Here is an 18,877-nt window from a genome sequence, read left to right as displayed (position 1 = left end):
CCAGGATGTCCCAGCCTATTCACTCTACTGCTCAGTATTGGCTGGTTGTGTAGTTGACAATTCAGAGAACAAATGGTGACATGATTACACAAACTTGAGACAGGTGATGCTTAGAATAAACCTCATAATGCATTGTCCTGTTTGAAACCAGAGAGTGGGGTATAGAAATCAGCATTTGAATGAACAAGGGTAAATTGTATACATCCCACAAGAACATTTATACCAACACCTCTGTAACAGCAGTGAGCGTCCTTTGTCCACTGAGCCATCTATTCAGACCCTCATATTTAATTTTGTTTGTTTGTTTGTATGTTTGTTGTGACAAGATTTTTCTGTGCAGCCCTGGGTATCCTGGAACTTTGTAGACCATACCAGCCTTTAACTCAAGAGATCCACCTACCTCTGCCTTCTGTTGGATCATAGAATATTATTTGTATGTATGCCTCCAGGGCTGACTGTTTGACACTAAACAACTAATGTACTTATCAATTCCTTAGTTTTTGTAAAACAAAATTGTGGGGCTGGTGGGAAGACTCAATATGTAAAGATGGTTGCTGCCAAGCCTGACCACCCAAGTTCAACCTCAGGACCCACATTGTGGAATGAGAAAAGTAACTACTGAAAGTTTTTCTCCATCTTCCACGTATGTGACATGGCTTGTTTATGCTCAAGCACGTACACATATACACACAGAGACCACAAGTAAATAAATGTATGTGGTGAACAAATTTTAAAAGTGGACTTGTTGGGCTAAAGAGATGGCTTACTGGTTAAGAACATTTGTTGCTCTCACTAATGATTCAGGTTGGTTTCCAGCACCAACATGGTGGCTTACAGCCATCCGTAACTCCAGTTCCAGGGTATCTGATGTCCTATTCTGACCTCTGTAGGCACCAGGCATGCACTTGGTGTATGTACATACATGCAGGCAAAATCCTCTTACACATCAAATGAAACAAATCCAAAAGAAAAGTGGATTTGTGATTATATATAATTAGTAAGGGACTTCTGTATTATGACTGAGATTCTATATGTAAGTTTCAGCATTACCAAAAGTTAAGTACAAATAAGTAAACCATAAAAGTATTGAACCTTTAAAAATTTTTTCCAACATAATATTTTTATTGCTTATTTGGGAATTTCACACAGTGCACCCTGATCACACTTGCCTCACACTCCTCCCAGGGTCCCCATCTATACACTGTCATAACCTGCCCCATAAAAAGAAGGAAAAAAAGGGGGGAATACAACATATCCAATATTTGTTGCCCATAGACTCACTGGAGCATGGTCAAATTCCCAGTGGCTAGCCCCTGAAAGATAATTGGGTCTTTTCCCACCCTATTTTCCGACCAGAAGTTATCAACTATGAAGAGCTACACTTTAGAGTTCCTAGCACAATTTTTAAAGGCTCTCTTCAGTAGCTTCCTAGCTGGACTGTTTCTTTCTGAGGAGGTTGGTAGGGGGAGAGATTGTCACAGAAGCCTCACTGTCTTTCATTCTTAACTGTACGTCTGCAGTGTTCTTTGATACTATGGCCAAGGAAGCTTCCTTGCCCATAATAGCAGCAGCAGCCATATCATGTACTTCTATGTGGTTTCTGGTGACAGCACAGACTACAGATATCAACATGGCTTCAAGTGGTAACATGGACCACAGACATGGTCTCCAGTGGGAGCACAGACCACAGAGATCAATGTGGCTCCCTGCAGCAGCATGGATCATTGATGCCAAAATGGGCCTCAATAGCAGCAAGGGCCATAGTCATCTGAAAGTCCTCTGGTCGCAGCATGTACTGTGAACCTCAACATGGTCCCCGGTAGCATTAGGGATCACTGACATCAACTTGGCTTCTGATAGCAGCATGGTCCCCAGACATCCATATGTCCTCCAGTGGTAATATGGACCACAAATATCAACATGACCTCAGGTGGCAGTGTAGACCACAGACATTAACATGGCCTCAGATGGCAGCATGGACCACAGTGCCATCACATCTCCAGGATATAGCACTGACAAGGGATACCAACATGGCTTCTGGAGGCAGCACAGACCACAGAGATCTTTTGAGGAGGCCTAATTGAAAAAATAAACCATTCCCTATCTTGGACATCCTGCTGCTCAAAGTCAGGGCTGTCATTCAGGTGGACGGGGTGTTTGGGGCAGAAGTGTGTTAGCTCTGCATAACACCCTGCCAGCCCTATGCTGCAGTGACATGCCCCCCCCCCCCCATTCACTGCAGCCATGCTTCCACATCTGTCACCACCACTTTTCTTCTACCAAGTCTGCACCACCTGTTCCACCATTTTTCTCACCTCTTCATCACACATTTGTTTCCCAAAGTAGCATTGCAAATTGCAGTGTGTCACAGTATAATCTTTTGCCAAACAGCTTTATATGCAAATACTTACTGTGACGAAGCACCACAAATACCGGACCATTGTTGAGACTCATCTTGGATAGTCTGTTTTTGCCCAGAGTCAGGTCAGGATGATCTTGTGGCTGGATATATGAAAGCAGGATATGTTGAACCTGGGTCTTGAGGCTCACCAGGTATGGCTGAGCATTGATTGTCACCACAGTTCCTCAACCTCCTCCTCCCAGCAGGATGAGCAGCCTGGACTGTAGCAGTAGTGGCTCCATGCTGCAGGCTGTCCCTCACTCCTTCCAGTGGTCAGAGGACCAGCCCTATTCATCAAGGACATGCTCTTTGTCTGCTGTGACCATACTCCCATTCTGCTCCCATACTCTTTGCTCCCTCATCTCTAGTTTCATCCTTCTTCACTGTGTACATGGCCCTGCCCTGTGAACTTTTCTTCCAGTTTTGGAAGGCTACTTTTAAAAAGCTTTTTTTCCCCTAAAACTGCCTCTGTTTAGTTGTTCTGTCTCTGCAGTCTCCTCCTCCACCTCTTGTCTCCCTTCAGAGCCTCCGCAGGTCTCTCAGCCTCCTTGGAGCTGCTCCACAGTTCTGCAGGTGCCGGTGTCGACCACCATATTGAATCAAAGGAAAAATATTGTTTATTTGTATTGTATGGTATGCATGTGTATCTATCATTACATAGACCAGGCTCAAAAGTGATCTTCCTGCCTCTGCCTTCCAAGTGCTGGGGTTAAATACGTATTCCACCATGCCTAGCAATTTAGTTTATTTAAAATATTTAAAAAAATATATTTTTATTTATACCATGTGGGCAGTAAGTACAGACAGTAAAATACAGCTGGAATTAGAGTTACAGGTGATTGTGATATGGGTGCTATTCATCTGTATGAGTAGCCAAGTGTTCTTAACCACTGAGCCATCTTTTCGGTACCTAGGCTGATTATTCTCTCCTGAATAATTGGTTTTAAATATCGCTTTTATTATGCTTTCTCTTTCATTCACTTCTGTTCTCTTAAATTTTCTGGAAATCATTACGCTGATTGAAGGTGATTCCATTCAATGAAATGTGAGTGTAAACCCTCTCATGAAAGTATCTGATTCACTGATCAAAGCACAGGTCCTGAGTTAGATCTGTTGTCTTTCATTTGTGCACTGAACCTAACCTTTTTGTAAAACTTGTTTATTATTCCCCACTTACAGGACATTGCATGACCAAACCTGAGCTAATCTTCAAGTTGGAGCATGGACTTGGGCCATGGGCAGTGGCAGAAGCCTCTATCCAGAGCCTTCCAGGTCAGTGAATGGATACTGAGCATAGAAGGGCAGCAAGAGGACAGTTCATCATGTTGGTCATGTTAAACACTATCTCTAACTTAACTAGCCCAACTAAACACTGGATTTTTGTGGTTTCTGGACAGAATTTGCCATATCAACCTATCTCCTAGTTTTTAGTTGTTTCTGACTTGTGATTTTTAATTGACTGCTGCTCTATTGCTGGTACATAACATTCATGAGGCCAGCAGCCAGCCAGCACAGTGCTATGTGGTAAGGTGAGAACAGAAAACTTACTTAGACTCCAGAGCCACACTTCATTGGCTCTTAACAGATAGTACTGTCAGAGAACACAAATTAAAATATTTCTTTTCCCTCCTCTCTTCTTTAACTTCTTACTTTATGGTTAGTGGTTTTACTTTACTTCTTTTTTTATTTATTCAATTCTTTTGTCTTTGTATTTTTATTCTTCCTTGCAAGCTTATTTAACTTTGTGGGTTTTTTTTTATTTTCCCACCAGATTCATTATCTCCTGTGTTTATCTGTTCCCCTTTCATGTATACCTTTCCCTTTTTATTTTCTTTTAACCCTGTTTTCTACTTTTCTTGCTCTGTTATTGTTTCATTTTTTAAATTTATTTATTTTTTTATAAGTTATAGTTCATTCACTTTGTATCCCAGCTGTAGCTCCCTCCCTCATACTCTTCCAATCCCACCCACCCTTCTTCTTCTCCTCTTATGCCCCTCCCCAAGTCCACTGAGACCTGATAGGCTAGAGTCAGATTGACGTGGAGGAGGCCCTCCCCTATCAGTGGGCTGGGGGAGAGACATAGGGGGAAAAGAGAGAGGGATTGGGAGGAGAGGAGAGAGGGGGCCATAGCTGGGATACAAATTGAATAAATTGTTATAAATGTAATTTTAAAAATAGAAATTTTTTTCTATTTTTTTTCTATTTATTACACGTGGTAATAAATTACTAAAATGCTTAAAAAAAAAATGTGTGCCACCACATCCAGCATAATCTTGTTCATTTTTACCTGAAATTTGTACTCACGTATTCTTTGTTGTGTAAGTTTTGATTTTTATTAATTTATGTATTTGTTTTTACTTAATGTGTGTGTGAAAGTATGTATTTGTGTGCGGAAGTGTATGCAGATGCATGCTCCTGTTTGCATGCTTATGCACATGTTAGGGCACACCCTGGGGGATGCCAGCGGGCAGCTTGTGGGAATTGCTTCTTTGTTTCTACCGTTTGGGTCCTGAGGATAGAATTCAGGTTCTATCCTCACACTGGCAGCCACGTCCTATAACCCTGGTGCCATATTACAGGCTCTACTTTTGTGTTAATTTTCATTTTATGTTTATGAATGGTTTTCTTTGGTGACAGTGCTATTACTTCAGTTCACCTTTTCTTCCCTTAGTAGTGACAGAGACTGAGGCTGCTGAGGGAAAAGACCTTGAGCATAAAATGAGAAGAGCTAGCTATCCCTCTACCTCTACAAGGGGCACTCTGGAAACCCAGAGTTTGGTAAAAGAGCAAGCACGAGTGACAACTCTGATAACTGAATTCAATACCTGAATTATCAAAACCTGTGACTGGGGTAGTTAGACGCCTTAGTGAAGAAGCTGATACTCATGTTTTTCTCAATGGACCTGATATGCCTGTCAGCTTGTGTTCATAGATCAGTGCTGATGTCAGCTTCTGTAAGAAAAGTTTGGTTTTACAGTGAATATTGGTTACTGTGGGATTCAAGATTTATCAAAATGCTAAAACATAACTGTGTTAGGTGTAGTGGTGAGGCAGAAGTATCTCTGTGAGTTCTAAGGCTACCAGGTCTCCATAGCAAGCTCCAGTATAGCTAGATATGCATAAAGAGATCATGTCTCAAAAAGAAGAGAGCAAGGAAAAAGAAAGAATAAATGAAGGTTGGAGAGATGGCTCAGAGTTTAAAAGCACTGGCTGTTCATCCAAAGGTCCTGAGTTCAATTCCCAGCCACCACATGGTGGCTCACAACCATCTGTGAGATCTGGTGCCCTCTTCTGGCATGCAGAAGAATACTGTATAAATAATAAATAAAATAAATCTTAAAAAAATAATAAATAAATGTAGTGCTCTATCCAAACTGAGAACATTTCCTTTAATATAAGCAATAATACAGTGTTCACTCTTTCTCTTCAGTCTTTTTAAAATATGTTAATTTCATAATAAGAGCAGAAAAGCACTTATTACAACAAAATCATAAAGCATAGCAAAAGCAGAAAGAAACCAAAGAATATAAGTTAGGAGAGATATAGGTGAAGTGACCCTATATTTAGGTGACCATAAAGGCTCTTTTTACTGTTCTGTTCTGTTCTATTCTATCCTGTTTTTCCTTTGACATAGGGTTTTTCTGTATAACAGCCCTGGCTGCCTTGGAACTCGCTTTGTAGACCAGGCTGGCCTTGAACTCACAGAGGTCCACCTACTTCTGCCTCCCAAGCGCTGGGATTAAAGGCATGTGCCAACAGGCCCGGCTGACCATAAAGGCTCTTAAACGTTGTTGCAAGTATCAAGTTATACACTCAACAGAGCAAATCAGCAGCTTCCCCTCCCCTCCCTTTTCTGCTAAGAATAAGATCTAGGTCTCACATGTACCAGCAAAGTGCTATAACCATGAGATTTGGCTTCAACCAGGGCAGAAACTATTTTTTCTAAGCAGCATCTCATGTAGTCCAGGATGACCTCAACTTCACTATGTAGTAGATGATTACCTTGAATCTCTGAGATGGGTAACACCTTGCATAGTTTTATGTGGTGCTGGGATTGAAACCAGGACCCTGTGTATGCCAGGCAAACACCCTACCAACTGAACTTCATCCTTAGCTTTCATTATCTTGTCTACATATGAATAGTGAACATGTTGAGAAGGAAATGAGGAATACAATGTAATTTAAAATTGCCTCCAAAAATCCCTAAGCTACCTAGGAATACTCTAAACAGTGTGTACAGTTAAAACTATAACAGTGATGAAATTGGGGTTAGCAAAATGGCTCAATAGATAAGGGGCTTGAGTTCAATTACTGAGCCCATTTAGTGAAAGGAGAGAGCAGACTCGTATGGGTTTGTCCTCCACACATGTGGGGGTGACATGTGTGCGCTGTCACAGATAGACAAATAAATAAATGTAATTTTCTAAAACAAGATTGAGGAAGACAATAGAGTAATTAAAGACATCACATGTTCATACATTAATGCAATTAGTATACTCCAAATCTCTTTAATTTTTAAAAGCTTATTATTGTTGTTGTTGTTATTGTTATTGTATGGGCCTGCTGTGTGTGGCAGGGGCATGTGTGTTATAGCATGTATATGGAGGTCAAAGGACAACTATGTCGAGATTTTTTTTCATTCTACCTTTATGTTGGTTCTGAGGCTTGAACTTACATTGCTAATTTTGCATAACAAGCATCTTTTCCAGCTATCCAGCACCTAAATTATCCTTTAATGAAAACTATCTACACATTCAGTGCACTCCTTGGAAATGATAACATATTCTGTAGATAACAGGAAAATATAAACATATGATTGTCTTACAGAAGAAATAATGCCAACTTGCCAATGGAATCCTGTAGAAAAGGTGATGCTGAACATACCCCTATACCTGCTTTGAAATAATGCTACAAGACCTATATTAACAAGTAGAAAGCTGTTAGCAGAAAATTTCAGCCCATACCCTCAAATGGACTTACACAATGATTCAAAAGTATGTTCACACGACGTTAGCCATTTTTTTCTCAATAGTATTACCAAGAAGCTATGTTTCAACAAAAGGACTTTTAAAAGATGGTTCTGTAAAAAGTAGATCTCCAAAAAACATAAAAGACTGCACTTGGACAGCTATGTCTTACATTATACATATGGAACAGAAGTCTTTTTAAATTTAATTTTATTTATAAATTTATTTATTACAGTTTATTCACTTTGTATCCCTGCTGTAGCCCTCTCCTTTATCTCTTCCTAGTCCCACCCACTTACTCTTATCTCTCTATGCCCTTTCCCTATTTCCCTGATATGGGAGGACTTCCTCCCCTTCTATCTGACCCTAGCTTATCAGGTCTCATCAAGGTTGGCTCCATCATCTTCCTCTGTGGCCTGGCAAGACTGCACCCCCCAGGGGGAGGTGATCAAAGAGCTGGCCACTAAGTTCATGCCAGAGACAGTTCCTGTACCCCTTACTAGGGAACCCACTTAGAAATTGAGCAGCCTATAGGCTTCCTTTGAACAGGAGTTCTAGGTTATCTTCACACATGGTCCTTGGCTGAAGTATCGGTCTCTGCAGGATCCCCTGGGCCCAGTTATTTTTGCTATGTTGTTCTTCTTGTGGAGCTCCTGTCCCCTCCAGATCTCTCTATCTCCCTCTTCTTCCTTAAGGATTCCGACATGCTGCTCTAAGTGTGGCTCCGAATCTCAGTATCTCCTTTGATACCCTGGTGGGTAGTGTCTTTCAGAGGAACTCTATGGAAGGATCCTGTCCAGAACAGAGATCTTAACTGGAGGCCTTTAATCTCGAGACAGCTGGAGAAATTCATGCAAACACATTTGAATATGCCATGTGTGGTGACTTCTGAATAGAATGTAAACAGCTCTGGAATATGAATCTAGCAGGGCATGGTGGGCCATGCCTAAAACCCCCAAAGTGAGAGGAATTCACAGTCATCCTCCATATACTAAGATTCAAGGCCAGAATATGGTAAATGAGACCATATCTGAAACAAAAACAACCACCACCACAACAAAAATGAATGCCTTTTTTTTTTCTAAATTAAAGTTTTCTATCCAGTAATAACCAGAATGGAGAAGCATCTTATAGAAAAAAAAAAAATCTTTTCCAGGTATTCACTCAGTATTGGATTAATATTAAGACTATATGAAGAAACAACCCGTATACATGTTGGTGATAATATAGAACTACCCATCCAGTATGGAGTTCTTTTAGTTATGAAAAATAGAACTGCTGCATGGTACAAGTGTGCCCGTCCTGGATCTATGCATGGTGAGACTAAGGATCCTGTGGCAGACCTTCAAGCCCCATGACCACAATAACCAAGAAATGGTGTCATTCTTAGTGTTTATCATTGGAATCTTCAGGGAAAAAAAGATGAGGCACATTTCAGATGTATTATTTAACTTAAAAGACTCAGATGGTGCTGGGCATGGGGGCACACATGCAAGGTAAAGCAAATAACTATAAACCTCAAGAAGAGCTAAAATGTATACATTCTCACAAGTCAATATTTTATAGTTTCCGTGAGGATAAGAAGAAACACTTTTCTGTTGGAGTTATATGAAAAAAGATTTCAGAGTTATAAATGGACAGGGTTATTTTTAAAATCATTTTAGGTATTCATAAAGTCATTACCCCAACTGAGACCCACCGGGAAAATCACAAGGGACATTTGTGGCAAGTCGAAATTGCCGACAACCAGACATCAAGTGAGGAAATTTTTGAAGTAAGTAAAATATTTAATATTTATTTTATGTGCATTGGTGTTTTGCCTGCATATATGTCTGAGTGAGGTTGTGAGACTTCCTCAAATTGGAATTACAGACTGTTGCAAGCTACCAAGTACTGGGAATTGAACCTGGGTCCTCTGGAGCTGATGCTCGCAATCAGTGAACTATCTCTCCAGACCCTTTAATATAAGTTCTTAACATATTTCAAATCTAAACATAAAGCTTGCAAATTACTTAGGAGTGTATCTCCAAGAAATTAACCCAAGTCAATAAGATGGCCCAGTGTGTTAATGGACTTGCCACCAAGCCTGACCATCTGAGTTTGATCCCCATATCACATATGGTGGATATGAAAAATAACGCTGAAACTTGTTCTTTAACTTTCATATGTGTCCTGTGGCATGCATATGTATATACACACAAACACAAATGTAATTTGAAAAATGAAAGGAAGTTACTCAGGCCGGGGGAGATTCTCTAGTCAGTAAATGTTTGATGTGGAAAAGCACGGGGACTTGAGTTTGGATCCTCAGCACCCATATTTAAAGCTATCTTTGCCAACATGTATCTTTAATCAGTGCTGTGAAGTTGAACAGATTAGGGTCGTTGGGGTTTGCTGGCTTATCATTCCATCCAAACTACGAAGCTTCAAGTCCAGTGAGAGAGAACTGTTCTCAAAAATAGAGTGAAAAGTGATTTTTGAACACACTGAACATCAACCTCTAGTAACCTCACATAGATACACACAGACACACATAAACTTGTGTACACACATATGTTCCCTCCTATACACTTACAAAAGAACCCACAGCTGAGTATCTTTCTCTGTTGTGTGGCTATTAAGACACCAGCTGGAGAAGAATGTGATACTTTTAATGATAATGGAAAACTATTTTGACATCTGATCAAATTAATTTGCCAAAACCTCAGTCAAAGTTGACATTGGTGTTTTCAATATATTTGACCATGGATAGTGTTTTAAATAAAGGCAACATTATTTCCAAATGGATTTTCATATTAAGGAGATCTCTGGCAAACTCAGTAAATATTAGAAATCTTTATATATGATGTTATCTATAGAGCACAAACAAAATTCAAAACCAAAATCAGAAAGCACATTCTAGGAAAAAAAAATATCTATAGCTGTATAAAATATAACTAATTTCTCTGTCTCAAGGCAGACCTGAAGTGGGCAGAGAAAATCCGCCACGGGACAACATCTTATAAAGGTAAAGGATGTGTGAAGATATTTTGCCAGCAGTCACAGCACACGAGGAGTCAGATGATTGACACATGTAAGAAAAGTTTCAGTTACATGTCACCTTTCAGTAACTGCCAGAGGCTTCTTAAAGAAGAGACACTGTATACACGTAGACAGTGCAGGAATACATTCTCTTGGAACTCACACCTGGAGGAACATCAGAGAAGTCATAAAGGTAAGAAGCCCTGTGAAAGCTCAGCATGTGGGAAAGCTTCTCACACCAGGTCTCAGCGTCAGAGCACTCATACAGATGAGAAGCCCTACAAATGTTTAGAATGTGGGAAATATTTCTACTATAAATCACAAATCACTGAACACCAAAGAAGTCATACAGGTGAGAAACCTTATGAGTGTACAGAATGTGGAAAATCCTTCAGCTATAAGTCCCATCTCACTGTACATCAGCGAAGTCATACAGGGGAGAAGCCACATGAATGTACAGAATGTAGGAAAGTTTTCTACTATAAGTCACAACTCACTCGACACCAGAGAAGTCATACAGGGGAGAAGCCCTATGAATGTATGAAATGTGGAAAATCATTCTACTGTAACACACATCTTTCTCTACATCAGAGAATTCATGTAAGTGAGAAACCCTATGAGTGTGCAGAATGTGGGAAAGCTTTCTCTTTCAGTGCATGCCTCACTCGACATCAGCGGACTCATACAAACGAGAAGCCCTATGAATGTCCACAATGCCCTAAAGCTTTCTACTTTAAGAAACAGCTTACTCATCATCAGAAAACTCACACTGCTGAGAAGCGCTTTGAATGTAAACAGTGCGGTAAAGCATTCTACTGGAGGTCTAACCTTGCTGTGCATCAGAAAACTCATACGGGTGAGAAACCCTTTGAATGTAAACAGTGTGGAAAAGCATTTTACTGCAAGTCCCACCTCACTGTGCATCAGAGAACTCACATAAGTGACAAGCTCTATCAATGCACAGAATGTAGGAAAGCATTCTACTCTCAGACACAGCTTGCTGTACATCAGAGAACTCACACCGATGAGAAGCCCTATGAATGTAAGCAATGTGGGAAGACATTCTACAGCAAGTCTGGACTTACTGCACATCAGAAAACCCATACAGGTGAGAAGCCCTATGAGTGTAACCAGTGTGGAAAAGCATTCTATAACAAGTACTTGCTCATTGAGCATCATCGAGTCCATACAGGTGAGAAGCCCTATCAGTGCACAGAATGCAAGAAAGCATTCTACTGTAAGAAATATCTTTCCCTACATCAGAAAACGCACGCAAGTAAGAAGTCATTTTATTGTTCAGAGTGTGGGAAAGCTTTCTCCTGGATGTCACACCTCACGCAACATCAGAGAATCCATACAGGTGAGAAGCCCTATGCATGTGAACAGTGTAGAAAAGCTTACTACTTTAAAAAACAACTCACTCGACATCAGAGAACTCATACCCATGAGAAGTCATTATCTGAGAATAATGCAGGAGAGTGTTTCACTGCAAATGCAACCTCTCTGTGTATGAAAGAACTCATACAAGGGAGAAACCCTGTGAGTGTGCCAAATGCAGAAAATCTCCTTCATGCCACACCTCACTCAGAGTCAGATAAGAAAGACTAAGAATATAAAGAATGTGTGAAATCTTATTCAAGTGCATTATCAGAAAGCTTGCAGGTGAGAATCTGATGAATGTAAAAACTGGAAAATTGCTAGTGTAAGCCAGCTGTTACTCAACCAGTGAACTGGAGGCTGTCAGTAGACATTGTTGGAAGGCATAGTACCACATATGCTGTTGTAAGAGAAGCCACACATGGTAATTTCTCCTATTAAGTTAAAAAAATAGAGAAAAGCTTCATCATTCTTCAAATGAGTTGAGTATATTGTAGGTGAGTAACACTGAATGTAAAGAAGAGAGGAAAGCTTTCTAACATTAAGCCCCATTAATTCACACCTGAAAACTTGTGCAGGTGTGAGGTCCAGTGAAATTAATAAAAACAGACACATGTTGAAACAGAAATCTACATTAGAAACTTCGTGTATGATATGACAAGTAAGGAATAAAATCATACTGTGGTATAATACCACTTGCTTTCTATCCTAGATCCTTGTACTGTGGGTTTACTGAGAGTCAGTGATTGAAGACTAGCTTTAGCAACATAGGTCGATTCATATGATCAAAATCATCAAAACCTTCTTGAAGTGCCCCATCTCATGTAATGACACTGTAACCCATGTGTTTAAAACCCTAAGAATATAAAGAGTGCAAAAACTTTTGAGGTGAATTTGAAATTCATCTGGCACAGGATTCCAATGTGAAAGCATACTTTTGTAGTCCAAGTGACTTTATTACAAAGTTTCATTAACAATTCATGGATGTAAGGATTCTCAAAAAGGCATTCAGCCATGCTTCCACAGTACCAGCCATCAGATAATTTATGAAGATGAGAGCAGATCTGACGTTTAAAAGTTAACTTGATTTGAATGTGGCTTAGTGGCAGGCAGTGTGCTCATGAGTCTTGTGCTATATTCTACACTAGAAGTTTTTTTGTGTCATCTTGATTAAGTATATTTATGTGCATGGCTCATTTGTATATCAGTTAAAATCATCCACAGTTTTAACGCTTCACCAGATATGAACTTTTTGATTGTGTTTCCATTTTTTAATTGTTTCGTTTTGAGACAAGCTCTTGATCTATAGCTGCATATCCTCAGGCCTCTGCTTGTGCATAGGTATGATCTCTTCTTTCTAGTCTTCTCTCGCTCTCTCACGCACACACAGAACATGTACCATTTTTATACATTAGAAAATTGTATAACAAAACATGAGTATATGTAATTTTCATGTGAATTTTCAAATGTAATTTTTATTAAGTGTGCTATCAGAAATCAAAATGTTAAACTATAACCCAATAAAGAAATATAATGATATTCCTTGCCAATATGTAGAAGGCAATTTCTTTTTTTAGATTTTTGTTTTTTATTGTCATGCTTTGGATCAAACCCACAGACTCAGGAATGCTAAGCAAGTGTTCTAGGCAATGTTTTGATGAATTTGTTGTCATCACCGGAGCTCTGTAGTTGAAACTAACCTATTAAAGGCCATACATATGATTTTATATATGTGCTTTATGTATAGTAGACTTTATATACTTTAGTAGCTTCAGCACACCATATAGAATATCTGATTTTTGTCTAAAATATAGCAACTGAAGGTCAGAGTATACCTTAGTAACATGGCATATGCCTTTGCAAGTATACTTTATAACTGTCATCCCCAGCACACACAAATAACTTAGAGAAGCTTAAAGACAGGAAGCATAATTGAGAAAGAGGTACCAGACTTATTCTTCAAAGCTATGCCCTTGTGAGCTTGATCAAGCAAATAATAATAATAATAATAATAATAATAATAATAATAATATGGTTACTACAACAACTACAGAATGTATACCTTAAGAGGTTACAACATTGAAAGAAAGTTAAAATTACTGCCTCATGGGGTATATTCAAGCTATCAAAGACAGATTTAAGGATGTATATGTTTGGCCTCCTTGTTTTTACTAACATTGTTAGGAGAGCTGGTTTTTGTAAACTGGGTCATACAGAGAACTATTGTGTTCTATGGTGGTTTGCCATATGGGGTCAGGGAAGTTTTCAGTCTCTATATTTAAGAATTTTGATGCAGAAGGAGCTTCATTTCAGTGGTTATCACTTTATTATGGACTGTTAAAGATAATTGGGGTATGTAGGTTGATTGTCAGTTACCTCATGAATGGTTGTATTCTTTAAAACATTCATGATTGTGGTTATGATCATAGTTGATTGCCAGGATGAGCTCTATTTGGCCTCCTATTTTTTTTTCAAAATTAAACAACAACAACAACAAAAAAAAAAAAACTAAATTATTACAAACTGTTGAGGGTAACTAAGAAATGCAAGTTGATGATCAGCCACCTTATGGATAATCAGGACCTTTAATATGTTCAAAACTAAGAACTGATCCAGTTAATTACAAAATTAAGTTTACCTAGTCTCCTTTTTAAATCTTTTCATTGTTATGCCTAACATGAGTAACTAAATAACAAAGATTGTTTAATTCAGATATTCTTGGTAGGAACCGGCCTTCAAACCTGTCAGAAAATGTATTAAATATAGCATGAAAATGCTTAAACTTATTATGACAAAGAATCCCAGATCCTAACAGCGACTCCCAAAGGTCTCCAAGAAGATATGAGCACAACAAGGTCTTCACCAGGATTGTGGAATGCTAACCACAGGGAAAGACTGCCCAATGCCTGGGCCACTGCTGGGATCCAACCTGAACTGTAGACAAAGAGAACACCCAAGGTTATTTTTTTTTCAAACACATTTGTAGCACTACTGTGAAACACAACAGGAAAAGAGAAGATCATTTCTGTTTCATTTCATTTCCCACATTTATTTATTTATAGACAAAGTCTCTCTATATAGCCTTGGCTAGCCTTGATCTTGTAGAGGTTGCCTCTACCCCCCAAGTGCTGGGATTAAGGTCATGTGCCAGCACTCCTAGACCTCTGCTTTATATATTTATTTGTTGATTGTTTTCTTGAACACATTAATTTTTCAAGTGGAAGGATGTCTACATATTGTTTAAGAATAAAGACTACCATTCAGATGGTTTGGTAGCTTAGCCCTCTCATCCACTGAGCTCACTGAGGCAGGAGGATTTTTGAGTTGTTGAACTGGTAGAGAAAATGGATAGAACCAAGACCCATGAAGGATAATAAAAGTCCATTCTTTCCTTAGTGACTGTTAGAGCCCCAGGCCTCAGATAGGGCAAAAAGGAAAGCCCAGCTCCTGTTATCCAGACATAAAACAATTACCTTTATTTAGTTTTTGTGTTGTGACTCCTTGGTAGTTAGCTAAGTTATGTGGAAACCTGTTCCACTCCTCTGCCCCCAGGGTCAAAAATAAAAAATCACTGTGGTTAAGAAACACTCCTTTTTTTTTTTTTTTCTTTAAAAGGTTTTTTATCTTCGAGATCCCAGTCATGTTATTTATGATGATGAATCAGCTTTTCAGAGTTGAAGATTTGCTCTTTCTCCTGTTACGACCTTGAAGGAGTACTGTGGGGTGCTCCTCTCCGGACCCTGAATTAAGCACAGAATACACCCGAATACTAATTTCTACACACAAAGCAAACACAATGAGATCCTTTATTAAGCAAGGTGAAGTCGTAAGGTGGCAGAATCTGAATCCAGAAGCAGCCGCAAACAGCTTTGCAAGTTCAAATTTTAAAAGGGAAAAGGGGAAGGACTGTTAAAATGTCTAGGGCATATCTGATTGGATATTTTAATGAGGTTAGTAAAAAAAAATGAATTTTGATAGTTGGACTTTGGTGATCAGGTTTAGGAATGAGTAGGTAGCCGAATAAGGGAATAGACTCTGGTGGCTAGCTTTAGGAATGTAGTCTGTAGGATAATTCATTCCTGGTCCTTCCTACTGGTGTTTTTCTTTTTTGAGACACGGTCTTGCTAGCCCTGGAATTTGCTACACAGACCCGGCTGGTCTCAGACTCACAGAGATCCTCTGCCTGGTATTGGGAATAAAGGTTTGCTTTATCACAGGTGTCCCTACTAACTTTCTTTTGTAGTTCTTCTGATTGTGAGCCATGGCTCACATCTATTAAAAATTTTTATAAATCTTATTTTTCTTCTGTAGCAATAAGTAACACGAAAGCACAAGACAGTGTTGTTTTGTTTTGTTTTTCTCCAACAGCTCATTTTCCATTGTAGTAACTGCTCTTACTTTCCCGCAGTTCTAATGGCTCACTGAAGTTGAAAAAAGAAGCTGCCTAGGCCAGACATGGTACAAGGTGTAATCAGGGTAATTGGAAAGTGGAGGCAGGGCTATCAAGATTTCAGTCACCCAAGGTTCAGTGTGTTACTGAAGGTTGGTGGATTTGGGGGATGGGCGAGCTGAAGGACACGGTTTCCAGCCAGTTCTGCCCTCCTCACCCTTGGCCTCGTTTCTCTGATGGACAGTGAACTCCGTGAGACTGAGACGTGTGAGTCCCACTCCTCTACTCCGGCAAACGACGTTGGAAGGCCCAAGACCAGCAACCAACTCCGCTCTCATTTCCAGCACAGCACATGTGTACTGTGGTTGGACCTGTGTGTATGGGTGTCCGGGCGGGAGAACCCGGCAGAGATTGGCTGGGTCGAATGTTTATCCGCCTTACCTCGCACATATCCTAGATGCTCAACTACTGGGCCCTGCTGTCCCACCCACTGTATCCATATTATTCTGCCCGTTTCCGGTGCCACCACACTCTTAATCTGCTCCCCAGCCTGTCCTGGGGTCCTCCTTGCACTAGCTCTCCTCCCCTACCCTGGTAGCGGAGGCTCAGGTTAGTGGACCAGCCAGGGTTCATCCTGTCAGGATCTAGAAGGCCCTGGCACCAGCCACGCAGGCGGCGGACAGAATCAGCGACTTAGTGCCAAGCCTGGGCTGCGCTAAGCGATCCCCTTTGTGTGGCCTCCGGGTTGGCAGGGCGACAGGGTTGTTGGCACAGTGACACTGGCCTGCCACACACTCTGTGATCTAATCTCTTTCTCTCCACTCAAGTCCCTTGCCATCCTCTGTCAGCTTCAGGGCTATGGAGAATAGCCCTCCTAAAACAACTCTGCTGGTGAGGACATGTGGTGACCCCTGTCCCCAACCAGGTGATGGGAAGGTTGGGGAGCTCTCCTTTCCTCCTGCGTCCTCCCTGGGCACCTGGGTGCTGACTGAACCGAGTTTTCAAGCGGGCTGCCAGGTCGGGCTCCTTTTCTGTCCTAACCTGAGGAGGGTACTCCTGTCCCAGGCCAGTGAACAGAAGGATGGTGGCCCCAGACCTCTGACGGCCTGCCTAATTAGCAGAAATAGTGGCTGATAAAGCCATGGCCAATCAATCTTTAATTCAGTCGGTGTAACATGTTGAGTGTTCTGTAGTGTCCAAGAAAGTAACCAGCTTTCCCCTAACAGGTTGCATTCAAATAAGACAGGGGAGGATGGCAAAGGAGCACCTCTTACTGCTATTAATAACACTGCAAGGTCGTATATTAGGAAGGTAACACTAGTCCATGGTAAACTACACAGCGACTAACAAGTCAAAATAAGTAAGTAGTTGGCCTAAGCAGAATGGGGAGGCAGTGGAAATACGTTGGAAAACTAAAGAGGACTTAAGCTGTGGAAAGAGGAATGTTTTACTATTGTGTTTTCTAAGATAGGGTCTTGATATGTAGTCCAGGCTGGCATGGAGCTCTCAGAGTCTCTGCCTTACCCTCTAGACTGCCAAGATTTTATAAGCATGGACCATCATGCTTGGCAAAGGAGGAATATTATCCTTAACAAAGTTAAATCTTGCTGGGCACGGTGGCACACACCTGTAATCTCAACTGAGAATTCAGAATTTGGTATATCTCATTGCACAGCATTGCAACTCCAGTTCTCAGGGACGGGACTGGGACTCTTTTACATTTACTTATTTTCTGTGTCTGTATGGTGTGTGTGTGTGTGTGTGTGTGTGTGTGTGTGTGTGTGTGTATGTGTGATATGAAGGCAACCTAACCATATTAGAGTTTATTGCATAGTTGCCCTTTTGTTGGAATGTTTAATTCACATGTTTCTCTGCTCAACACAGCCCAGGTAGGAGCCAAACTTGAAAGTATTAAAGAATTTGAAAAGTTTTTAAAAATATTTATTTTAATAAGTATATGAGAATACCTACATGTGTATACGTACACCATATGTGTGCAGTGACTGACCACAAGGATGCAGGGGACCTAACCCAGATCCTCTTGAAGAGCATCAAGTAGTTTTTAAATTGTATTTATTCATTCATTATTTATTTATTGGGTTTTTTTTTTTTTTTTTTGACACAAGGTTTCTCTGTGTAACTCTGGTTGCTGAGCTATCTTTCCAGCCTCAGAAAACCAAATTCTTCTGTTGTTTATTGTGGTTTTTGAGAGGGGGTTTCTCTATGTAAGCCTGGCTGTCCTGGCTCACTCTATACCAGGCTGGACTTGAACTCACAGAGATCCTCCTGCTGCTCCTGCCTTCTTCCTCCTGCCTCCTTCCTCCTCCTTCCTGCCTCCTGCCTCAGATTAAAAGTGTGTGCCACCACTAACCAGCTGTAACCAAATTCTCCTCTCTCAGTTATCAATACCTCTAGCTTTGTGTCTCCTCTGATTTCATTTTATTTCATGGGCAAAAGCAAGTCCAGCAGAGGGCACTGATGTCAGTTGTAAGCTGACAGATATGTGTGCTTGGGAAGAGAACTAGAGTTTTTTGGAAGAGCAGTACACACTCTTTAACCTCCTATCCACCGTGCCTGCCTTCAGCTAGACTTTCATTTCTAAATTAGGCAGGTTAAGTCCCCTCTTTCTTTTTCTTTTTTCTTTTTTCTTTTTTTAGGTCAATAATAGGTGTAAATTTATTTATTTATTTATTTATTTATTTATTTATTTATTTATTTATT

The 18,877-nt window shown here is 40.2% G+C and overlaps 1 protein-coding gene across 1 annotated transcript; it reads left to right on the top strand.

Moving 5' to 3' along the window:
* The first annotated feature begins 3,585 nt into the window (after window positions 1–3,585).
* On the top strand, window positions 3,586–13,305 carry Znf615 (zinc finger protein 615). Its single transcript, XM_055595053.1, has 3 exons — window positions 3,586–3,673; window positions 9,033–9,142; window positions 10,324–13,305. The coding sequence occupies exons 1-3, from the start codon at window positions 3,589–3,591 to the stop codon at window positions 11,995–11,997; spliced, it is 1,869 nt and encodes a 622-aa protein (XP_055451028.1). The 5' UTR covers window positions 3,586–3,588; the 3' UTR covers window positions 11,998–13,305.
* Window positions 13,306–18,877: the final 5,572 nt, after the last annotated feature.

This window comes from Psammomys obesus, unplaced genomic scaffold (assembly GCF_907164565.1).
Source record: "Psammomys obesus unplaced genomic scaffold, mPsaObe1.curated_primary_1811, whole genome shotgun sequence".
Lineage (NCBI taxonomy): Eukaryota > Metazoa > Chordata > Mammalia > Rodentia > Muridae > Psammomys > Psammomys obesus.
Note: the sequence above shows the minus strand (reverse complement) of the source record. Positions and strands in the feature narration are given on the sequence as shown.

Bases quoted from the DNA above. Each gene is read 5' to 3' on its own strand.
- Znf615 (XM_055595053.1), top strand. From the start codon at position 3,589: ATGACCAAACCTGAGCTAATCTTCAAGTTGGAGCATGGACTTGGGCCA. The intron at 3,674-9,032 runs GTCAGTGAATGG...AAATCATTTTAG, and splicing joins CTCTATCCAGAGCCTTCCAG to GTATTCATAAAGTCATTACC. The intron at 9,143-10,323 runs GTAAGTAAAATA...CTCTGTCTCAAG, and splicing joins CAAGTGAGGAAATTTTTGAA to GCAGACCTGAAGTGGGCAGA.